The sequence below is a fragment of the Macaca fascicularis genome, chromosome 7 (assembly GCF_037993035.2).
Source record: "Macaca fascicularis isolate 582-1 chromosome 7, T2T-MFA8v1.1".
NCBI lineage: Eukaryota > Metazoa > Chordata > Mammalia > Primates > Cercopithecidae > Macaca > Macaca fascicularis.
The window spans coordinates 143,101,154-143,126,321 of NC_088381.1; the positions used below are offsets into that span (position 1 = coordinate 143,101,154).

General features: G+C 43.5%; 1 protein-coding gene across 1 annotated transcript in view; it reads right to left on the bottom strand.

Annotated features, from left to right (window-relative positions):
* Window positions 1-24,950, bottom strand: part of TMED10 (transmembrane p24 trafficking protein 10) — a 44,708-nt gene extending 19,758 nt beyond the window's left edge. The window contains exons 1-2 of the mRNA XM_005561812.5: window positions 24,692-24,950; window positions 980-1,091 (exon numbers count right to left, since the gene is read on the bottom strand). Coding sequence (XP_005561869.1) covers window positions 980-1,091; window positions 24,692-24,916 — 337 coding nt within the window. The 5' untranslated portion in view covers window positions 24,917-24,950. The remainder of the gene's footprint in view (window positions 1-979; window positions 1,092-24,691) is intronic.
* Between the last annotated feature and the right edge of the window lie 218 nt (window positions 24,951-25,168).

Here is a 25,168-nt window from a genome sequence, read left to right on the forward strand (position 1 = left end):
AAGCAGCTGGGATTACAGGCATGTGCCACCACCACATCCGGCGAATTTTTGTATTTGCAGAGACGGGGTTTTGCCATGTTGGCCAGGCTGGTCTCGAACTCCTGGCCTCAGGTGATCCACCCGCCTCAGCCTCCCAAGTGCTGGGATTACAGGAGTGAGTCACCATGCCTGGCCCGTTTTTTTTGTTGTTGTTGTCGTTGTTTATTTTTTTGAGATGAACTCTCATTCTGTCACTCAGGCTGGAGTGCAGTGACACAATCTTGCTCACTGCAACCTCCACCTCCTGGGTTTAAGTGATTCTCCTGCCTCAGCCTCCCCAGCTAATTTTGTATTTTTAGTAGAGACAGGGTTTTTCCATGTTGGCCAGGCTGGTCTCAAACTCCTAACCTTCAGTGATCTGCCTGCCTTGGCCTCCCAAAGTGCTGGGATTGCGGGCATGAGCCACCATGCCCAGCCTTTTTTTTAAGACTTCATTTTGTTAGAGCAGTTTTCAGTTCACAGCAAAACTGAGAGGAAGGCACAAAGATTTCCCATATTCCCTTTCCCCTTACATATGCATAGCCTCCCCCATTATCACCATCTCCCACCAGAGTGGTACATTTGTTACAAATGATGAACCTACATGGACACATCACTATCAACCAAAGTCCATAATTTGCATTAGGATTCACTCTTGGTGTACATTACAAATGTAATGTTCCGACAACCATATAATGATATGTATCCACTATTACCGTACCATACAGAATATTTTCACTGCCCTAAAAGTTCCCTCTGTTCCATCTATTCAATCTTTCATTCCACTTAGTTGACCTTTTAAAAGGTGCTCCAAAGACTACAAGGTAACAGGTCTCCAAATCAGAATAAATAAAGAATACAAATGAAACTGGATATTAAGTGCTGACCGTAGTAGTAAGGAGCACCAGTGCACTAGAGTTGGAGAAGATTCTTAATCCAGAGAAACACTCTGATTACTCACCCTTGCTCTCAAAACACACTTCAAACATGTCATAATCTTCAGTGGTAAAGGCAAATTTCCCCTTGGTTGCATCCTCTTTGGAGTAGAGAATATGGCCAGCAGAATCTGTGATCTAAAATAAGAAATGTAGTAAGAATAGGCAGCAAATAACACTCAGGAAGAGAACTTACAGAAACTGGGGAGACAGAGACACTATCTACGAAAGACAATTTATAGTTCTCATTATGATGACTATCTTCCAGCCATCCCCAAAGACAAAAACTGGATTAGAAGATTAAATCCAAATACAGTAAATTTCATTCATTCAAGTAGTCTAATCACATTGCAGGCTAAAATCTGTTGCTGCTATAGGATGTCTTACCATACCAAAAAGTTAATCTAGCTAATGCTCCAAGTTACATACACTGGACTTATTGGCAAAAACTCACTTTATAGATGCAGACTAGTATCATTGTGCATAGAGGAACATGTCACAAAAATGAAAGTAGACAATTATCAAAAGCTTATACAAGAGGGACAAAGATACATAAAAACACATTTATTCTATAAAACAAATTTGATTGGGAAGGGGTGTGGGTGGAGAATAAAATTAGGACACACAATACAAGGGCAGCAGGAAAAAAAGCATGCATAGAGAAGATAATCCAGGAGATCTATTCCTGCAAATTTCATGTTAATTGTCAACAGCTACATAGAGTGGGAACAAAACACAGGAAACAAGAAATTTCTGGCCAGGCATGGTGGCTCATGCCTGTAATCCCAAACTTTGGAACACCAAGGCAGGAGGATCACTTGAGCTCAAGAGTTCAAGACCTGGCTGGGCACGGTGGCTCACACCTATAATCCCAGCACTTTGGGAGGCCGAGACGGACAGATCACGAGTTCAAGAGATCGAGACCATCCTGGCTAACCAACATGGAGAAACCTCATCTCTACTAAAAACACAAAAAGTAGCTGGGCATAGTGGCTGGTACATGCCTATAGTACCAGCTGCTCGGGAGGCTGAGGCAGGAGAATCGCTTGAATCTGGGAGGCAGAGGTTGCAGTGGGCCAAGATTGTGCCACTGCACTCCAACCCAGATGACAGAGTGAGATTCCATCTCAAAAAAAAAGAGTTCAAGACCAACCTGGGCAACATGGCGAAACCCCATCTCTACAAAAATTAGCCAGACATGGTGGTGCGCACCTATAGTCCCAGCTACTAGGAAGCTTGCTCTGTCACTGCAGCCTGGGTGACAGAGCAAGACCCTGTCTCAAAAAAACAAAAACAAAACAAAAAAAAGGAGAGAAATTTATCCTAAAAAAAAAAAAAAGATATCCTTGGCTTCCATAAATGATTATTCCTTTCTTCTAGATCCTTAGCTTTAGTTCTTCAGACTTAAACTGCTCTATTACCAAAGAACAGCCTATCAGCACAGAAGAAAGGGCATATACTGGGAAGTAAACAGCCACATACAAAGCAAGGGAATTCCACGGTAATTTAACAGCCTGGATCTCAGCCTTCATTTCTAGAGTACGCGGCTGTCTTAGTAGAAAGCATATTTCATCACTTAAGACTGGAAGCTACTTTGCAATGTGGAACACAAAAGTAGTGGCTTCATTACATTAAACTGGATGTTCTAATGCTATTCTTTTAAGGGGAAATTTTAATCAGGAAAATTAAGTAGCACACATTTAAGCTTATATATTTAAAAGTACTTTATAACAGTAGTTATTTCTGAGGGGTGAGACTTTCTCTTTATATTTTTACTTTTTTTTCTTTTTTTTTTTTTTGAAATGGAGTCTTACTGTGTCCCCAGGCTGGAGTACAGTGGCGTGATCTCGGCTCACCGCAACCTCTGCCTCCCGGGTTCAAGTGATTCTCCTGCCTCAGCCTCCCGAGTAGCTGGGACTACAGGCACCCACCACCACGCCCAGCTAATTTTTTTGTATTTTTAGTAGAGACAGGGTTTCCCCATGTTGGTCAGGATGGTCTCGATCTCCTGATCTCATGATCCAACCATCTCAGCCTCCCAAAGTGCTGGGGTTACAGGCATGAGCCACCGTGCCTGGCCTTTTTTTCCATTTTTTAAAAAGACATGTAGCCGGGCATGGTGGCTCAGCCAGGTGCAGTGGCTTACGCCTGTAATCCTAGCACTTTGGGAGGCCGAGGCAGGCGGATCACCTGAGGTCAGGAGTTTGAGACCAGCCTGGTCAACATGGTGAAACCCTGTCTCTACTAAAAACACACACACAAAAATTAGCCAGGCGTGGTATTGGGCGCCTGTAATCCCAGCTACTTTGGAGGCTGAGGCAGGATAATCACTTGAACCCGGGAGGCGGAAGTTGTGGTGAGCCGAGACCGTGCCACTGTTCTTCAGCCTGGGCAACACAGTGAGACTCTGTCTCAAAAAAAAAAAAAAAAAGACATGTATCACTGGATCACTTATGTTAAAAAATAATAATAAAGCTATTTTATTTTGGAAAAAATTGATAATAAAGAAAAGTTATCACTACTAGATAAATTTGAAATGATAGATCAACTAAAAAAAGTTTTATGGCACATCTAAATTCCCTAATAAACAGTAGTTAGTATTAGTCAACTGTCTTCTGCCATCTAGCACCATTTACTAATTTGGCAAACTTTTAAATTTATTTTTATTATTTATTTATTTTTGAGACAGTCTCGCTCTGTTACCCAGGCTGGAGTGCAGTGGTGCGATCTCGGCTCACTGCAACCTCCGCCTCCTGGGTTCAAGCGATTCTCCTGCCTCAGATTACAGGCCCATGCCACCACGCGTGGCTAATTTTTTGTATTTTTAGTAGAGACGGGGTTTCACTGTGTTAGCCAGGATGGTCCTCATCTCCTGACCTTGTGATTCACCCGCCTTGACCTCCAAAAGTGCTGGGATTACAGGCGTAAGCCACCGCACCTGGCCTTTTTTTTTTTTTTTTGAGACAGTCTCTCTGTGTCACTCAGGCTAGAGTGCAGTGGCGCAATCTACCCTCACTGCAACCTCTGCCTTCCAGATTCAAGTGATTCTCCTATCTCAGCCTCCCAAGTTGCTGGGACTACAGGCATGTGTCCCCACACCCGGCTGATTTTTATGTTTTCAGTAGAGATGGGGTTTCACCATATTGGCCAGGCTGGTCTCGAACTCCTGACCTCAAGTGATCCACCTGCCTTGGCCTCCCAAACTGCTGGGATTACAGGTGTGAGCCACCATGCCTGGCCTAATTTGTCAAACATTTAAGATACCTAGACCTGTGCTGGTCACTGGGATACAAGTATGAGTAAGATAGTTCCTGTCTTCAAAGGGCTTATGAGTCTAAATGAGGCGAGGAGGGTGATAAGAAATGAGATGCCTTCATAGTGGTTTTGATTTGCACTTGCCTGATGGTTAGCGATACTGGGGAACTTTTAATGTATTTGTTAGACATTTGTATGGGGTGATAAAATATGTTAATTAGCTTGATTGTGGCATTCACTTCACAATGTATATGTATACCAAAACATCACATTATATATCTTGAATATAAACAATTTTTATTTGTCAATTATACCTCAATAAAGCTAAGAGAGCGTTTCACTGCAATGTGCAAGGCATGCTACCAGAGGTATGCACAAGTGCCATGGGATTATGGAGGGTCAGGGAGTGTATCTAGGAGTGGGTAACACATGAGCTGAGTCCTAAAGGATGAATTTCAATCAAGGGAAAGAGGGGTAAAGACATTCAGGGTAGAAGAGACAGCAAATATGAAGGCCTGGGTTCAGAAAAACATAAACAAAAATATGGTATTATCATATTACTAATAGCTAGTATTTACTGAAGACTTACTAAGTGTCATATACTGTGTTGCTGCTTTATAAGCATTTTAAATTTAATCCTCACTATAACTCTACTGGCAAGAATTATTGCCCCCATGTTTCATGGGAGGAAACTGAGGCCCGGAGAGGTTAAGTGCCTGGAGAGGTACTGGCCCGATCATGTAGAACTAGAGTAGCATGCTAAGGAGTTTAAGCTTCATTTAGTACAAAGTGGAAAGGCAATAAGGAATTTGAAACAGAATGATGTGAGTCAATGTACAGTTCAGAAAGGTGAAGCTACCAGTACTATGGAGACAGACAAGAGAGAGACAACCCTAGAGATAAGAAGGTGGGCTGGGACACTATTCCAGTACTCCAGCCAAGAAAGGAGAAGGGCCTTCAGTATAGAGAGGGGACAGATTTTATTTAATTAAAATAATTTTAAATTTTATTTAATTTTTAAAAGTTTATTAAATTACATTTAATTTAACAATTTTATTTAATTAAAAAAATTTTAGTAACCCATGAACTGAAGAGTTTGAGAGATTTTAAGGAGGTAGAGTCTACAGGACAAAACCAAAAAGTAAATGCCCACAGAGATCAAGTGAGAAACATACTGATACTGGACCAGCACAAGCCATACATAGCAAACTAGAAAAGATGGCCTGTGTCATAGGAAAAGCCAGTGACTGCCATGGCACTCCAGGTTTTCAGATCATCCGGTTTTTCAAGAGAAGGTAGATATTTTAACTTTTATTTGAAATCTCCTAATTTTAAAATATTTACAAGCAATCCCAATATTTGAAAAACTACCTCAGGCCGGGCACAGTGGCTCACACCTATAATCCCTGCACTTTGGGAGGCCAAGGCGGGTGGACCATGAGGTCAAGAGATCAAGACCATCCTACCCTGCCTCTACTAAAAATACAAAAATTAGCTGGGCATGGTGGTGCACGCCTGTAGTCCCAGCTACTTGGGAGGCTGAGGCAGGAGAATCGCTTGAACCCAGGAGACAGAGGTTGTGGTGAGCCGCGATCGCGCCATTGCACTCCAGCCTGGGCAACAAGAGTGAAATTCCATCTCAAAATAAATAAATAAATAAATAAATAAATAAATAAAGTACTTTAGAACCTTGGATACACACATGTAAGTCAAAAAGATCTGAGAACTAACCATCACAAAGTAATGTGTAGTCATCAGTATGATGCCTCTTACTTTCTTCAGAATCAGTTGACCCACAAAGATACTCACTTCCCCAAGATTCTCACTTCATAAAGCATAAAGACAAAATTTAAGAGCAAAGAAGAAGTTCAAAAAGGTAGACAGCAGGAATAACAGATTTTTCACATTCCAAGCCAATCTAGAAACCCTAATTTGGATTTGGACTTTTTTCCTATGAATAAAGTTGCAGACAAATAGAACTTGGGTAACATGACTTTCCAGATTTGCTCATTGCATTGGCTTAATTCTGAAGGAAGAAGTTAATTAAGAATTACAGGTTGCTGAAAATGTCTAAATGTAAGTAAAACTGGTAGAGGACAGCCTGGAATAAGCATCAAGGTGAAAGTACTGAAAAGAGTCATCACAGATTTCATCATCTCCATGCTAAGGCAAGGAAACAGACTAAGTCATTGGCCTAGGACAAACAACTGAATTTAACAGTGCTTGCAGGATTTGGCACACATTTGCCCAACCACTTTATTTCCTGGAAGAATGGATTGGTTCCTCCAAGATATGAACAGTGTCCTTCAAAAACTTTTTTTTCTTTTAAGGAGAGGAGTCTCTCTACATTATAAAGGAGCTTAAATGCAGGTCATAAAACTCTTAAGGCATTGCTAAAAGTATCTTACAAAATGAATGAAGAAATCTGCTATGTTTTTCTGAAAGACTCCAGGAAAATCACATCTCCAACTGGTACTCCAAAGGGGTAAATACTATTTAAATTGTCCTCTACCACACTGTACTGAGGAACTGCAATCACAGAAGAACCATTTGCATTGTCTCTTCTATGACATCCGAAGAACATTAAAGACTCATTTTAAAGCAAAAACTGAAATTCATTTCAAGAGGCTGAAGGCAAAGGGCGCACCACTGCAGCCTGCACCTTTTATCAACACGAAATTTACCTCCCAGAAATAGTGTGTGATGATGCTGGAAGTTCCCCCAGGGCCTCCACATGGCTACACTCCCTATAACCTTCAGATGACACAACTACACGAGGGAATTTATCCGGATATTTGGAAATCCAGGCAGGCAATCTGACAACTGAACTTTCAGGTGGGGCTCACTCATATGGACTGTTTGGGCATTCTAAAACATCTCAGGATTTTTCTGAAAATCAGTGCGTTTCCTATCTAGTTCATATAACTTTGTAGTTATTTAGGAGCCAAGACATTAGTCTTAAAGAAAAACAAAACAAAACAAAAATCATATCTTCCAACCCCAACATCATTACATAAACCAGGTAGCTAAAATTAGGGAATAGGAAACTGGGCCAAGCTCAATGACTAACCAGAGCCAGCAAAGTCTAATAGGCTAAAATGATAGCTTAATTTCCTTTAATTAAAATGTTCTAATTATAGATCACCTTAAAAGGCCATCTGGTTTCTCAAGAATTGAGAGGTTTTTTTTTTCTTCGTAAACTGTCCTAGAGAACCACCTTGGTGAATCAATAACTGCTACTTTTACCTACTATAACAGCAAGACCTTAAAAGGATTATTTTCTTCCCTTTTAACAATAAATACTTATAATAATAATCATAAAGTTCTTTAATTAAACAAAGGTAATACCAAGCTATAAAATTTGCCCATATGACATCAAGGAATGGGAATAAAGATCTGTTTCTAGATGTCACCTTCTGAAGAAAAGTAAACCAAAGTTCACAACTTAAAAAGTAGGGGGGATGGGCATGGTGGCTCACACCTGTAATCCCAGCACTTCGGGAGGCCAAGGCAGGCGGGTCATTTGAGGTCAGGAGTTTGAGACCAGCTTGACCAACACGGCAAAACCCTGTCTCTGCTAAAAATAAAAAATTAGCCAGGCATGGTGGCAGGTGCGTGTAATCCCAGCTGCTCAGAAGGCTGAGGCAGGAGAATCGCTTGAACCTGGGAGGTGGAGGTTGCAGTGAGCCAAGATCGTGCCACTGCACTCCAGCCTGGGTGACAAAGCTAGACTCCATCTCAAAAAAAAAAAAAAAAAAAAAAAAAAAACAGGAAAAAAAAGTGTTAATTTTATATGCAGAGTAGGTGATGTCAAGAATATGTGAATACTCACACTGAGCCTGTGAGAAATGAGAAAACAGGTAACTGGGAAGATAAACTCATTTAAAATTGGATTTTCTTGGACCATGCTAGGCAGTGGCTGGAAACAGATTTTTGAGCAGGTCCTGCTACTGAAATTGCTCTCATTCCTTTACCAAACATTCAAAATAAAACTTTAAAAGGATCTATAAGTAGCTTAGGTCAATAAGGCAATTAGGAATAAAATGAAATAGAGTTCACCTGAGGGAAGAAATAAGTCTTATCAAGAACCTGAATTGAGCAAATGATAACTGTATAATAAATTTGGTTCCAAGCTTTCTGGAAGCCAAAATTAAAAGATTAAAGAGACATCATTTGTTTTCTGATGAAAGCTCACAAATTTATCTCAGGGACAATTTTCCTGGAAGTAACCACGAACAACCATTTATCAGGAAGGTCCTTGTAGAAGGACTGTAACTAACAGACTCTTCATTTTCAACCATGATCTCGCTAAAGATACAAGCACAGTTCAAATGAGTTCTTTTAGTGAACCTCCCTAACAATGAATGACCTGATCTAATGCAGAGGTGAGACCTGGTTCTCTGCCCTGCCCCTAAGCACTACATTTCTCCCCATCCTAGCCCACTCTGGCTGCTCACAGAATTCCAGCCTTACTCTAGAGTTGCAGGAAGGATGGGACTACTTTTGGCCACTTGCTAGCACGACTGAGTTTAAAAAAAAAAAAAAAACAGTACCAGAAAAAGATGCCTTAAAAATAAAACTATCCACCCAGACTTAATTCCCTTCTCCAATAAAAGCAACCAGGGCTCCTTGGATAAATGATCCTAAGACTGAGGAAGGAAATGTACAAAATGAGCCTGGAGCATCTTATAGTGCCAGAAAGTAAGAAAGTGCTCAAAAACAAAAACCAGAGGTCGAGGGGGGCAGATCATTTAAGGTCAGGAGTTCAAGACCAGCCTGGCCAACATGGAGGTACCCCATCTCTATTAAAAATACAAAAATTAGCCAGGTATGGTGGCAAGCACCTGTAATTGCAGCTACTCGGGAAGCTGAGGCATGAGAATCACTTGAACCCGGGAGGCAGAGGTTGCAGTGGGAGAAGATTGTGCCACTGCACTCCAGCATGGGTGACAGAGCGAGCCCCCATCTCAAAACAAACAAACAAAAATCAAAATCCAAAAAATACAAGAATGAGGGTATGTCAAAGGGAAACAGGAGCCTAAAGAGCTCCCAATAGCTAAAGCTGAAACAATTAGGGCAATAAAATACAGTACTGATTTATAATCCAAAGTACACAGTAAACATCCATGAATCTACATTTACATATAAATGATTGATTAAATAAATAAATAAGGAAGAGAGACAAATCTTCCGTGAAGATTCCCAAATAAATTATGTAGGCATCCGTAAGGAGTGTGAAGCATAACTCCCCACTCCTTAAGTGTGGGCTACATAAAGTGACTTCCTTCTAAAGAACACAGTATAGAAAGGGGGAAAAAAGAGTAACTCTGTAGTGGACTGACCAAAACATCATTAAGGGGGAAAAAAGGAAAGAAAAGAATAATTGTATAGTGAAGAAACCTGACAAACACTAATTCATCCAAATGATCAACGGCAGTATCAACGGTGACAAATCATGCTGATACCATGTGATGAAAATGACACTTTACAAGTGAATCATGGTTTTGACAAGAAAAAAAAATGACACTTTATCTCTATGGTCTTCCTCCCCAAAACCCATAACCTCAGCTTATCGTGAGAAAAACATCTGACAAATGCTCAATAGAGGGCATCCTACAAAATACTTGGCCAGGGTCCTCAAAACTCACGAGGTCCGCCAGGCCCACTGGCTCACACCTTGTAATCCCAGCACTTTAGGAGGCCAAAGGGAGAGGATCACTTGAGTCTAGGAATTTGAGACCAGCCTGGGCAACACAGGAAGACCCTGCCTCTACAAATAATTAAAAAAAAAAAAAAAAAATTCGTTGGGTGTGGTCCCAGCTACTCAGAAGGCTGAGGCAGGAGAACTGCCTGATCCCAGGAGGTCAAGGCTGCAGTGAGTTGTGATCATGTCACTGCACTTCAGCCTGGGTGACAGAGCAAGACCCAGTCTCAAAACAAACACACAAACAAAAAACTCACAGGCAAGGCGCAGTAATTCACACCTGTAATCCCAGTACTTTGGGAGGCCGAGGCGGGCAGATCACTTGAGGTCAGGAGTTCGAGACCATCCTAGCTAACACAGTGAAACCCCGTCTCTACTAAATATACAAAAACTAGCCAAGCATGGTGGCACGCGCCTGTAGTCCCAGCTACTCAGGTAGCTGGGACAGCAGAGTCACTTGAACCCAGGAGGCAGAGGTTGCAGTGAGCCGAGATCGCGCCACTGCACTCCAGCCTGGGTGACAGAGTGAGACTCCATCTCAAAAAAAAAAAAAGAACGGAAACAGGAATATCTAGCCTTTTCTCTCTCTCAGAGACCGTACAACATAGTACTTTTAAGATGGAAGGTTCTAGAGTCAGACTTTCTGGTCTGTGCTCAAATCACAGGCATGCCATTTACCAGCTGTAAACACTTGGGCATGTTCCTTAACTCCTCTACCTCATTTGTAAAATAAGGACAACAGTTGTACATACATCATACGGTTATTGTGAGAATTTTTTTTTTTTAGTAGGGTCTCACTGTGTTGCCCAGCTGGTCGTGTACTCCTGGGCTCAAGAGATCCTCTGGTGTCAGCCTCCTGAGTAGCCGGGATTACAAGGACATACCACCATGCCCAGCTACTGTGAGGATTAAATGTTATACAGGTAAACTGCCTGGAACAGTGTTTCTCACATGGCAGGCATTCGAGAGGTGTTATATTATTGTTGTAACTGTTTGTTGGTGATAACTCAGAACTCCATAAATATTTAGATCATTAACCATATTTTCTTCCCTTTTTCTTTTGAGACAGAGTCGTTCTGTCGTAAAGACTGGAGTAAAGTGGCACTATCTCGGCTCCCTGCAACCTCTGCCTCCCGGGTTCGAGCAATTCTTGTGCCTCAGCCTCCACAGTAGCTGGGACTACAGATGCGTGCCACCATGCCCAGGCAATTTTTTTTTTTTTTTTTAGATGGAGACTTGCACTGTTGCTCAGGTTGGAGTGCAGTGGCACGATCTCAGCTCACTGCAACCTCCGTCTCCTGGGTTCAAGCGATTCTCCTGCCTCAGCCTCCCCGAGTAGCTGGGACTACAGGTGCACGCCACCAGGCCCGGCTAATTTTTTATTTTTTATTTTTAGTAGAGACAGGGTTTTACCATGTTGGCCAGGCTGGTCTCGAACTCCTGACCTTGTGATCCGCCTGCCTCGGACTCCCAAAGTGCTAGGATTACAGACGTAAGCCACCACGTCTGGCCCATTAACCATATTTTCTGTTTTTTTGTTTGTTTTTGTTTTTTTTTTTTTGAGATAGAGTCTCGCTCTGTCGCTCAGGCTGGAGTGAACTGGACCATCTCGGCTCACTGCAAACTCTGCCTCCTGGGTTCACGCCATTCTCCTGCCTCAGCCTCCCGAATAGCTGGACTACAGGCACCCGCCACCACACCCAGCTAATTTTTTGTATTTTTAGTAGAGACAGGGTTTCACATCGTTAGCCAGGATGGTTTCCATCTCCTGACCTCGTGATCTGCCTGCCTCAGCCTCCCAAAGTGCTGGGATTACAGGCGTGAGCCACCGTGCCTGGCCCATTAACCATATTTTCTAACCTAACAGTACTAATGGATGGCAAACTAGATAAATTATGCTATGTTCACTAAATCCAGGCATGATTAGGGCCCAAATGGCTATTGCCTGGAAACAGAGAGAAAGGGGTAGTCAGGTACACTCTCAAGGAAGCAGCAGCAAGATTTAGAAAATGAAAGGATACAAAATGCTTAACAAAGCAGATGTTTGATCCTTTTAGCTGATAAAAAGAGACAGTAAGGAATCCAAGATGATGCCAGCTTTTCCTGTATGTGGTTTTTAACTTAATAAGGAATAAACTACATGAAGAATCCAACATTAGATATGGGGGGGAAAAGAGGATTGAGGCTGCATATATAATTATCTCTACTCTTCACTTCATAAAAATTCACAAGTGAATACTGAGCCAAAGGGTCTATTCCCCTAAGATATAAAAAAGCAGAAAGAACACCAGCTCATTAAAGATGCTATGGTTTTAGATAGAAAAATAGTACCAGAAACACTTTCTTTTTCTTTTCTTTTTTTTTTTTTCAGACAGTCTCGCTCTGTTACCCAGGCTGGAGCGCAGCGGCGTGATCTTGGCTCACCACAACCTCTGCCTCCCAGGTTCAAGCGATTCTCCTGCCTCAGTCTCCCGAGTAGCTGGCAATACAGGCGGACGCCACCACGCATGGCTAATTTTTATATTTTTAGTAGATACGGGGTTTCACCATGTTGGCCAGGCTGGTCTTGAACTCCTGACCTCATGATCCTCCCGCCTTAGCCTCCCAAAGTGTTGGGATTACAGGCGTGAGCCACTGCGTCCAGCTTCAGAAACACTTTCAAAAGGGACCACTGTATCTCAAAAATGAAAAACATAAACTCTGATGGCTTAGGTGCTATATTTAATGGGCATAAAATGAATTTAAGCTGATCTTTTAAACAAAAGCATGTACAAAGTCTATCAAGTATATTCCTGAAATAAAAGGATCACATCTAGATTTTACCCAGAACAAAGTCAAACTTACCCCCCAAGCAGCACTTGGCAACACTAAATTCTTTCAAATTTCTAGTACAGTTCACTGATAGTATAACATAGTACATAAGTATTGCTTAAGCTAAAATATGATCGAGACTGGGAGGCTTTTTCTAGAAGTGCTGAAAACCAGAAATAGCAAATTTCCAGGCACTGGCATGATAATGGATAGATGCTCTCTTCCTGCTTCTATCAGCATTTGCTACATTAAGTTAACACAGGCAATACGTCATGCTTGACTTGGGGGAGGAGTCGGGGGGAGGAGAAAAGGGGAGAAAGAGAGGGAGGAAAGGAGGGGAATGAGAATGAAAGACCAGTTGCTGCCCTAACAATACTACTGCGGGGGTGAAGCCAGATCAAATGTTTTTTTTCATACTGTTCCAAAGTTATTTACAGTAAAAACCTCCAGCGTGACCCTTTTATTACGGGCACAAACAAAGCCTTGTTCTTTCTTAACAACTAGTCCCTTGATTTCCCACATTTTATGTTGAACAATGAGGTTGGGAGCACAGGATAAAGCAGATGACATCAACCTCCCTCAAGTCGGAGACTTGTTTGGGAGCCCAAGTTCGGGTCTGTGGCCAGCTGGCTGATTTCACAGAGGGCTCTACTGTCCAGGCTGCCAGACTGTATATGCGTATGGGGGCAATGGCTTAGGATCAAACTACCAGTCAGCAATTCACACAAGAAACAGCATAGAAGTCACTGCATCCCTACTAGGTTACCTTTACATATTTGTTCCACTTTCCTAGAAACCAGACTCAGTCTTCAGAAGTCAGCATAAAGATATGGTGTAGGAATTCCAAACTGGAAGCAGCCCCCTTCTCTAGATCAGTTCAAAACAGAGAAGGCTATAGACAACTGTTTACTGAATAAGAGAGATTTAAATGAAGTAATGTATCCTTTAACTTTTATGGAGAAGGAAGCACAAGGTCAAGTTATAATTAAAAGCTAGGAACTTTGTATGTAGTACAAAAAGAAATTCGATTTATATTATTAAATGTTAATGTACCAATTAGCCTTCTGTACTGAACCATCTATTTATTGACCTGTTTCTAACCCAGTGGACAATAGTCACATTAAATTCACGCTAAAAGGGCCATATTTTTCCCTACAGAAAAAGTCTGGCGTAAGTAAGGGTTCATGGATCGTTATTGATAAAAAGGATGGTTCATTTTGATGACAGAGCAACATGCATCCTATTCCTTTTTTTTTTTTTTTTTTTTTTTGAGACGGAGTCTCACTCTGTCGCCTAGGCTGGAAGTGCAGTGGCATGATCTCGGCTCACTGCAACCTTCGCCTCTCGGGTACAAGCAACTCTCCTGCCTCAGCCTCCTGAGTAGCTGGGACTACAGGCGCACACCACCACGCCTGGCTAATTTTTGTATTTTTATTTTTTTTTATTTTTTATTTATTTTTTTTGAGACGGAGTCTCACTCTGTAGCCCAGGCTGGAGTGCAGTGGCTGGATCTCAGCTCACTGCAAGCTCCGCCTCCCGGGTTCACGCCATTCTCCGGCCTCAGCCTCCCAAGTAGTTGGGACTACAGGCGCCCGCCACCTCGCCCGGCTAGTTTTTTGTATTTCTTAGTAGAGACGGGGTTTCACCGTGTTAGCCAGGATGGTCTCGATCTCCTGACCTCGTGATCCACCCGTCTCGGCCTCCCAAAGTGCTGGGATTACAGGCTTGAGCCATCGTGCCCGGCCAATTTTTGTATTTTTAGTAGAGACAGAGTTTTACCCTGTTGGCCAGGATGGTCTCGTTCTCCCGACCTCGTGATCCACCCACCTCGGCTTCCCAAAGTGCTGGGATTACAGGTGTGAGCCACCGCACCCAGCCAAAGCGTCCTACTGTTTCTCCTTGTCAGCACAGTACAGACCTCAGTACAAATACCAGTAATAAAAAAGCTGAAATACAGTAATTCCAAACAAAATAATCTGAAAACTATAGCATATATACCATCTTTTCCTTCCTTCCTCCCTCCCCTGCCTCTTCTCCCCTCTGCCTCTCTCTCTTTCTCCTCCGCACCCCCCACCCCACCACCGCCCTTCTCTACTCCCTCCTCCCTCTCCTCCCTCTCCTCATGCCTGGCCTGTAGCATCTTTTCATACAGTTTTTGGTGAGGGAAAAAAGAAGTTATAAGCCAATAGTTTCCCAACTGCCGAGTTACTTCTTCATAATTTTTAGGCTTGAGTTGTGGTAGGCCTATGACTCAAGGCTGAACTCTTTAAGGGATCTGTTTGGCTTTCTTATCTACAAGCTAGTTGGGAAGGACTGAAATCATAACTGGGTATAAGATCCAAATTTTCAGCCAGGTGCAGGGGTTCACGCCTATAATCTCAGTGCTTTGGGAGGTAGAGGTGGGAGGATCACTTGAGGCCAGGAGTTTGAGATTGCAGCGAGCTATGATCATGCCATTGCACTCCAGCCAGAGCAAAATAATAATAAAAATATTACCCAAATTTTTGAGTCCCTACAACAGGCTTTTATTATGGACCTGAAGTAATGGGGGAAACTTCTACATTCACTGTAAATGATGAGTTGATACTTCCTGCTTCAATTATGTGCAGCAAAGTCTTTATACCTGACACTAGTTAGCTTGATTTAGCCTCACTTTGTGAAATGAGTAGGAAAGTATGGAATAAACTCAGTTTGGAAATCTTAACACAAAATACATCTCAACATAGGCCTTAAGTAGAAGTCTTTGCAGGAGAGGACCACCCATCATTTCAATCCATTTCTCTCTCTCTGTTCAGAAAGGCCTCCCCTGACCACTCAAACACCCTTTAACCCATCAGTCACCCCCTGCTCCCTAGTGCCTGAACTTTCATTATAGTGCTCATCACTACCTGAAATTCTATTCTTTTAACTTGTCTTTTGTCTTTGTTCCCCACGAGAGCTCGAGCACCTTGCCCCCTGTTTATCCCCATATTCTCAGCCAGGTCTGACACATACTAAATATTAAATAAATATTTGTTGAATGAATGAAAGAATCACAAACAAACTACTCATAATTCCTCTCATTAAAATACTCCATATCTAGTTATTTCAATGACATATAGCACGAGGGGCTCTGAGGAGTAATTCAATTTTCATTCGATACAGAAGAAAGAAAAGAGTACTAACATCTATGGAGCGCCATAATGGGCCCTGCACAATAAAAACCTCACCCATCTCAATCAGTCCTTCTAACAAGTTTATGAGCTCTACGATTCCTGTATTACAGAAACAGGACCAGAGAAGAAGGGCTAAGTAATCCTTGCAAGACCCACATACCCTTTAAGTGGTGGAGCTGCCGGGATCTGAACCAAATCTATCTTACTTCAGATCTAGTCTCTACTATACCACAAGGCTTCTCAAGAAGACTAATATGTTTAACTCAGTTGTACAACAATGTGTATGTTAAACTAAAGACACAAAGATGAGTAAGACATTAAACAGCTCACAAAGTAAACACTACACTATGTGAAAAGTGCCATGTAAAACAGGAGGTAATGGTATATATACTACAGTATCTTTTCCTACAGCTTTTGGTGAGGGGAAAAAAAGTTATAAGCCAATGAGGCACACATAGGGGACACAGAAAGTCAAACACTGATCCAGGTTACGAGAACATTATATTCAAAGAACTGTAAGGTGTTCAGTATAGCTAGAGTCAGAGTGGGAGGAAGGAAATAAAGAGAATGGAAGAGGGAAAGATCAGAGATGAGGCAAGGACAGTGCTTGTTCATGTGTTCACTAATTCCTTAGGATGAAGTCCTACTATGTGCCAGGCCTTATATTAGACAAGCATTGCAATGATGAATGAAACCTAGTCTCTGTTCAAGCAGCTTATAGTTTATCCCAGGACATGGGCAAATACACAACTGCAACACAGAGTGGTACATGATAACATAGGTGCATTCACTAGATACTAAGATTTTCCTAGATAGAAAGAAGGTGAATCAGACAGATTACCAAGGCACTACATTCAGAGAGCCTTATAAGAAAGACTGCCTCAAGCCGGGCACAGTGGCTCATGCCTGTAATCACAGCACTTTGGGAGACAGGCGGATCACCTGAGGTCAGGAGTTTGACACCAGTCTGGCCAACATTGTCAAACCCCGTCTCTACTAAAAATACTAAAATTAGCCAGGAGTAGTGGTATGCACCTGTAATGCCAGCTACTTGGGAGGCTGAGGCAGGAGAATTGCTTGAACCTGGGAGGCAGAGGTTGCAATGAGCCAAGATCATACCATTGCACTCCGGCCTGGGCAAAAAGAGTACAACTCCATCTCAAAAAAAAAGACTGCCTCATTCAGCACAACCACCAAATGCTAAGCTCAGCTGGCCAGGTTCTGCACCAGTCTCCAGTTCTTATCCTATCTCAAATTAAACCACGGCTGCCTAAACCAAGGGTGGAAAAGTGACCAAAGACAAAACAATCCACTGGCTGACCTGAGACCTAGAATGTGGCCTAGCATATGAAAAGGAGCTCTGGCACTCAGGAGTTGCACTTCAGGAGCTAAAATGATGCATAGACAGAATCCCTGAAGCAGTCATCAAAATATAAGAAAAAGTGGCGGCCAGACGCAGTGGCTCACGCCTGTAATCCCAGCACTTTGGGAGGCTGAGGTGGGAGGATCATGAGGTCAGGAGATTGAGACCATCCTGGCTAACATGGTGAAAACCCGTCTCTACTAAAAATACAAAAAGTTAGCCAGGCGTGGTGGCGGGTGCCTATAGTCCCAGCTACTCGGGAGGCTCAGGCAGGAGAATGATGTGAACCCGGGAGGCAGAGCTTGCAGTGATCGCGCCACTGCACTCCAGCCTGGGTGACAGAGCAAGACTCCGTCTCAAAAAAAAAAAAAAAAGAAAAAGTGGAACTAAGTGAACGGACACTATGAAAAAGACTGAGGCCGGGCGCGGTGGCTCAAGCCTGTAATCCCAGCACTTTGGGAGGCCGAGACGGGCGGATCACGAGGTCAGGAGATCGAGACCATCCTGGCTAACACAATGAAACCCCGTCTCCACTAAAAATACAAAAAAATTAGCCGGGCGTGGTGGCGGCGCCTGTAGTCCCAGCTACTCGGGAGGCTGAGGCAGGAGAATGGCGGGAACCCGGGAGGCGGAGCTTGCAGTGAGCCGAGATCGCGCCACTGCACTCCAGCCGGGGCGACAGAGTGAGACTCCGCCTCAAAAAAAAAAAAAAAAAGAAAAAGACTGAAAGCTGCTATGGGCTGAATCTGCTCACAAATGTGTTCTGTGGCTTGCATGGTATATTACATTTTCAAAAATGACACCTAGTTTGTGGTCTCCAAATACCAATCCCCACAAAAAGGAACCAGAATTCCTCAGAGAAACAGTTGTTCTGAGGTCAGGGGATAGACATATACAAAGTAAGTCTAGAATACTTTGTCGTGCCAGAAAACAAGGATGGTCTCAAAACCTAACAGGATTATATCGAAAAAATACAGGAGCCAACATGAAGGAACCAAAGGGACAAATTGGGCATAAAGAATGGAAACAACTGCCTAAAACACAATGACTCTAAAAGTTGAAACAAACAATTAAAAAGAGTTCAGTAAAATACTTTAAAAAAACCCCAAAAACTCTTGGACAACAATGAAAATGACAAGGGCAACAATCTCTTACTCTGACAATTATCAATTAGAATAAATTCTGCATTTATCCTACCAACATGAATGATAAATTTTAGGGTAATCAGATGATATTAATTCCTTAAGAATAATTTCAGCTAATAAATATGGAAGGAGTAACAGAATTAGAAAATCATCATTTCACAACCTTAATGAAATAATAAATTCACACAGTAGTCATCAGCAGATTCCCAAGTGAAAGGTTAATGGGAAACTTTACAATGAAGGCTTCAGGCTATTACCAGAGAGAAAAATGCCTCCCCCACACAAAGATGTCCACATCCTAATCCCTAGAACCCATGAATGTGTTATCTTACATGGCAAAAGGGATTGTGCAGATGTGATTAAATCAGATTAAGGGTCTTGAGGTGGAGAAGATTATCACAAGGGTCCTTATAAGAGAACATGGGAGGCAGGTGGATAAGAGAATGAGATGAGATGATTATAGCCGGGGAGGGAGGGAGGAAGAGAGGGAGAAGGGGTGGTGAGGAACAAAGCAGAGGATGGAAAAGGGAAGGAGAGGGAGAAAGTTAAAGATACTATGCTACTGGCTTTAATTTTTTTTTTTTTTTTTTTTTTTGAGACACAGTATGGCTCTGTCACCCAGGCTGGAGTGCTGTGGCACGATCTCGGCTCACTACAATTTCTGCCTCCCAGGTTCAAACGATTCTCCTGCCTCGGTCTCCTGAGTAGCCGGGATTACAGGTGTGCACCACCATGACCAGCTAATTTTTGTATGTTTGGTGAAGACAGGGTTTCACCACGTTGGCCAGGCTGGTCTCAAACTCCTACCCTTCAGTGACTCGCCTGCCTTGGCCTCCCAAAATGTTGGGATTATAGGCAAGTGCCACCGCGACCAGCCTGGCTTTAAAGATGGAGCAAGGAGATATGAATCAAAGAATACAAGTGGCCTCTAGAAGCTAGAAAGGGCAAGAAAACTGATCCCCATCCCACTATGAAAGTCTTCAGAAGAAACATGGCTCTGCCAAAACCTTGATTTTAGGACTTCTGACCTTCAGAATGATTAAGACAAATCCCTGATGTTTTAGGCCACAAATCTGAGGTAATTTGTTACAGCAACAGGACACTAAGACACACCTTAATCCACTTATCAATCTTAGCAGCTGCAATCAGGGGCACAAAAAGTACTGTGTGTTCCTGCAGTGACACTCTTGACAAAAAGATAAACCTGAATCGGGTTACATCTTTTTTTTTTTTTTTAAACACTAAGTTCTGGGGGGGGGGTACATGTGCAGAACGTGCAGGTTTGTTACATAGTTATACGTGTGCCATGGTGGTTTGCTGTACCTCTGGTTACATCTTTACAGCTGATTCCTTTTACAAAAGTACAGGGAAGGACTGGTTAAAAGACACCTCCAGGAAGCAAACAGACAACTCCAAAATGCTGTACACTCTTTTAAGAGCAATTGACTCCAACAATTCAATTGCAAGCGTAAGAAAGGAGATGAGAGGAAGAGGAGATTGCTCTAGATTAGACACTTGGAAGAGAATTGGCCGGGCGCGGTGGCTCAAGCCTGTAATCCCAGCACTTTGGGAGGCCGAGACGGGCGGATCATGAGGTCAGGAGATCGAGACCATCCTGGCTAACACGGTGAAACCCCGTCTCTACTAAGAAATACAAAAAAAAAAAACTAGCCGGGCGAGGTGGCGGGTGCCTGTAGTCCCAGCTACTCGGGAGGCTGAGGCAGGAGAATGGCGTAAACCCGGGAGGCGGAGCTTGCAGTGAGCTGAGATCCGGCCACTGCACTCCAGCCTGGGCTACAGAGCGAGACTCTGTCTCAAAAAAAAAAAAAAAAAGATATTTTTGAGACAAGTGGGATCATACTATATGGACTGGGTATTAAGGATATTAAGGAATCATTGTTCTTTTTTTTTTTTTTTGAGACACAGTCTCACTCTGTAGCCCAGGTAGGAATGCAGTGGCACAATCTTAGCTCACTGCAACCTCCACCTCCCAGGTTCAAGCAATTCTCCTGCCTCAGCCTCGAGCAGCTGGGATTACGGATGTGTGCCATCACGCCCAGCTAATTTTTTATTTTCAGTAGAGATGGGGTTTCACCGTGTTGCTCAGGCTGGTCTCGAACTCCTGACCTTGTGATTCGCCCGCCTCGGCCCCCCAAAGTGCTGGGATCACAGGCATGAGCCACTACGCCTGGCCATCATTGTTCATTTTGTGAGGTGTGATTAGCCACATAACACTGTGGTTTATATTTTTAAAGAGATGCATGCTGACATAGGCAGGACGGAAATACGTGACATCTGGGATTTACTTTAATACAATTTAGCATGAAATGATATGGTGGAAGCAGTTAAGATGACATGTGTGGAAAGATCCTGATAACTGCTGAATCTAAGTAAAGGGTAGAAAGGTGAACTCACTATACTATTCTCTATAACCCTGAAAACAAATCAATGCCGAAACCAATCAGAACTGGCTGGTGAATTTTTTTTATTTTCAGGGGGCCAAACCATTTTACTGAGGGAAATGGAGTGGCAAAGCAGTAGTGAGAACAAAGATCCATGGCCAGGTCAGGAGATCGAGACCATCCTGGCTAACACGGTGAAACCCCGTCTCTACTAAAAAAATACAAAAAAACTAGCCGGGCGAGGTGGCAGGCGCCTGTAGTCCCAGCTACTTGGGAGGCTGAGGCAGGAGAAGGGCGTAAACCCGGGAGGCGGAGCTTACAGTGAGCTGAGATCCGGCCACTGCACTCCAGCCTGGGCGACAGAGCCAGACTCCGTCTCAAAAAACAAACAAACAAACAAACAAACAAACAAAAAAAACACAAAGATCCATGGCCCTCAGGTGAGCCGGGAGCACCCACGCTCTACAGCACTGAAACCTGGTTGGTGAAATTTAAGTCAGGAGCTTTCGCATCAAAATCTGGTGTTCCTATTTCATATGAAAAATCAGATGTGGGCTGGGTGCAATGGCTCATGCCTGTAATCCTAGCACTTTGGGAGGCTGCGGTGGGTGGATTACTTGAATCCAGGAGTTCGAGACCAGCCTGGGTAACATGGTGAAACTCCATTTCTGCAAAAAAATTATGAAAACTAGCCGGGCACGGTGGCATGTGCCTGTAATCCCAGTTACTCAGGAGGCTGAGGTAGGAGGATCACCTGGGCCCTGGGGAGGTCGAGGCTGCAGTAAGCCTGTGATGGTGCCACTGCACTCCAGTCTGGGAGGCGGAATGAGAAGGGAGGTGAAGGGAGGTGAAGGGAGGGGAGGGGAGGGGAGGAGAGGAGGGGGAGGAGAAGGGAGGAGAAGGGAGGAGAAGGGAGGAGAAGGGAGGAGAAGGGAGGAGAAGAAGAAAAGAGAAGAGAACAGAAGAGAAGCGAAGCGAATCACGTGTGGGCCGAAGAATCACATGTGGCAAAAGGGCCCACATGTTTGCACGGCAAGTCTCATCAAGAACTGAGTATTGGTCACCCCTAATTAATAAGTTTCCACTACGTCCAATTATTCTCCCATTTATCATCACTGTTGTTTCTTTTAAATACCTGGTCCAATTTATTCAATTATATTACCTATTTGGCATTTGGCTGTAGGACCCTTGTAGTTCCATTAAGCTGGTTAGTAGCAAAAGAACAGAGCAGACACAGGAGAGCAACTGAGTGATGGTAAAATGCTAGGGTGTATGCACAAAGTCCTGCTGGGTTTTGTTTTGAGATGGAGTCTTGTTCTGTTGTCCAGGCTGGAGTGCAGTGGCACAGTCTCAGCTCATTGCAGCCACCGCCTCCCAGGTTCTAGTGATTATCCTGCCTCAGCCTCCCAGGTAGCTGGGATTACAGGCACATGCCACCATGCCCAGCTAATTTTTGTATTTTTAGTAGAGACTGGGTTTTACCATGTTGGCCAGGCTGGTCTTGAACTCCTGAACTCAGGTGATCCACCTGCCTCGGCCTCCCAAAGTGTTAGGGTTACAGGCATGAGCCACCAAGCCCGGCCTAAAGTCCTGCTGTTGAGGTCCCTTCACCAGCCCTAGATTCAATGTAATTCCCATAAGGCCATGCTAAACTACATTTCCTGTTATTTAGAGTACTTACTAGAAGCAAGGTAATATGCCTGGCATTCTTGAAAAGATGAATCTGAAAATAGTTCCTACCCTGAGGATACTAACAGTCTAATAAGTAGGTCAAGGCATAAACAAAAACAGTTCAGAAAATAGGTGAGTTCAGGGTACTGTTCAGGGTGGCTCCATGTAGAATGCAAAGTGGGAAGTGACCACACATATAGCTCAGAAACAGATCATGAAGAGCACAACAAAGCATGCTGAGAAATTTAAACTATCAATAAGCAATAGTGAGCCACTGAAGGGCTTTAAAATATAAGAACAAATCAGACAGCAACAGTGGAGATGAGAGCAAGGTCTCTTTCATTGCTGAAATTCCCTGAGTCCATGAACATCCTATGAAGAGTTGGAAGCATGATCTCCCACCCGGGAAACACTATGTCTAAGCTTCTAAAATCATGCCATCACTATTTTCCTGGGTAGAGAGATGTTTGGTACCCAAAGAGAATAATAAAAGGATGGGTCACAGATTAATTGCCCTGAAAATAGTTTCTCTCTCCCAAATAAAGTAGAAATAAACTACATGTATTACCACACTACTGGGTTCCACTACTTTAACATAAGTAACGGTCTTATTATATCTGAAACTCTATTAAAAAGTAAAAACGAGGCCGCCGGGCGCAGTGGCTCATGGCTGTAATCCCAGCACTTTGGGAGGCCGAGGCGGGCGGATCACCATCGTGGTCAAGAGATGGAGACCATCCTGGCCAACATGGTGAAACGTCATCTCTACTAAAAACACAAAAATTAGCTGGGTGTGGTGGCGGGTGCCTATAGTCCCAGCTACTCGGAAGGCTGAAGCAGGAGAATCGCTTGAACCCAGGAGGTAGAGGCTGCAGTGAGCTGAGATCGTGCCACTGCACTCCAGCCTGGACGACGGAGCGAGACTCCGTCTCAGGAAAAAAAAAAAGGTAAAAATGTTTCTTACTATTTAGCATAAGAAAAGCAAGCCTCATTGTGTTACAAAGAAATAAAAAAAGACACTTTACTTATTGTGAATGAATAAAATTACCTAAAATACAACCAAATACTGACAGATATCAAATTATATTAATGTCTCAAAGACCAGGCCAGGCTACTCTTAGCTACAGAATGAGACCAAACTAGTATTATGGTAGTAGTTGTCACCATCCAAGAGCACAGTTGGTATTTACATAAAAGTAGCCAAGTCCAGATTCTGGTATACCAAAGAAAAAGGACTAGAGACTGAGACCATTTTGTAACCAATAATAGACTTTAATCAATTACAGAAATTACAAATTCAAAACAAGGAAGGAATAAGGTTGCAGCGCTTTTCCCTCAACATACTTAACTACCAAACTAAGTAAGAATCTATTCCAACGCAAGGACAGAAAACCAAACACCGCATGTTCTCACTCATAGGTGGGAACTGAACAATGACAACACTTGGACACAGGACGGGGAACATCACACACCGGGGCCTGTCGTGGGGTGGGGGGATGGGGGAGGGATAACATTAGGAGAAATACCTAATGTAAATGACGAATTAATGGGTGCAGCACACCAACATGGCACATGTACACATATGTAACAAACCTGCACGTTGTGCACATGTACCCTAGAACTTAAAGTATAATAATAATTTTTTAAAAAAGAATCTATTCCATCTGTGACACTAGTTTATTCTACCTGAGTCTCAGTTTCCTCATTTGTAAAATGGGGCTAACAGTACCTATCTACTTCATAGGATAGTGCATGAACCAAATGGTAATATATGCAAAGCAGCACAGTAACTGACACAGCAGATGCTCAATAACATTCTATTAATCACAGCTTTGTCTCCATTACTTTCCTGCAGGTATCGCGGTATCTTATGATGCCAATTCCCATAAATATTCAACATCCCAACACTTATTTGGAGAACCAAGTTACGGTTCAAGGTATCTGAGACCAAAACTGGTATAGGACGTTGACAACAACCGCTCCAGCTCAGGTGTCACCACATCCGCCAAAGCCTCGCAGCCCTTCTTGGGGTTCCCAGGCGTTGGTGCCCAGCCCCGCCCCGCGAAAGGCAACCAGCGGGGTGAGGGGGCGGGCTCCACCGCACGTCCTTTGCGCTCCCCAGAGGCGAGAACAACTCACGGGCCTCCGCCCGTCCGACTCCCCCGAACCCGGACCTCCCCTCGCCTAAGCCTGCAGTCTTCCCTCCCGGCCCCATGTCGCCCAGTGCCGCACCTTGAGGTGGCTGCGCAGGCCGCCAGCGCCCCCAGACTGGTCGGAGATCTCGTACGCGCCAGTCACTAGCAGGTCCTTGTGGATCTCCTCACGGAGGCACTTGCGAGAGTTAATGGGAAGATGGAAGGAGATGGCGAGGACCAAGCTGGGGCAGAGCAGGAACAAAAGCAGCAACGCCAACGGACAACGGCCACGCCGGGCTGGTGGGCCAGACAAACCAGACATGGTGCTGGAGACTCGTTCACCACCCAAGGCCTCTACCGCGCCGGAACCGGGAGGACCCACGTGACTCACCTCTGACCTACTGATGCCGTCCGCGCCATTTTGGAGTCTGGCAAATAGAGAAAGAATCTGTGGCGAATCTTTTGAAAAGGGAAGAAGGGATAGGTACCATGTCAAAACCACAAACTTAAGTGGTTAAAGAAGCTTTAATAGAATACTGTTGCAAAAGTTTTATTTTCGTTGAACTTAGTGACT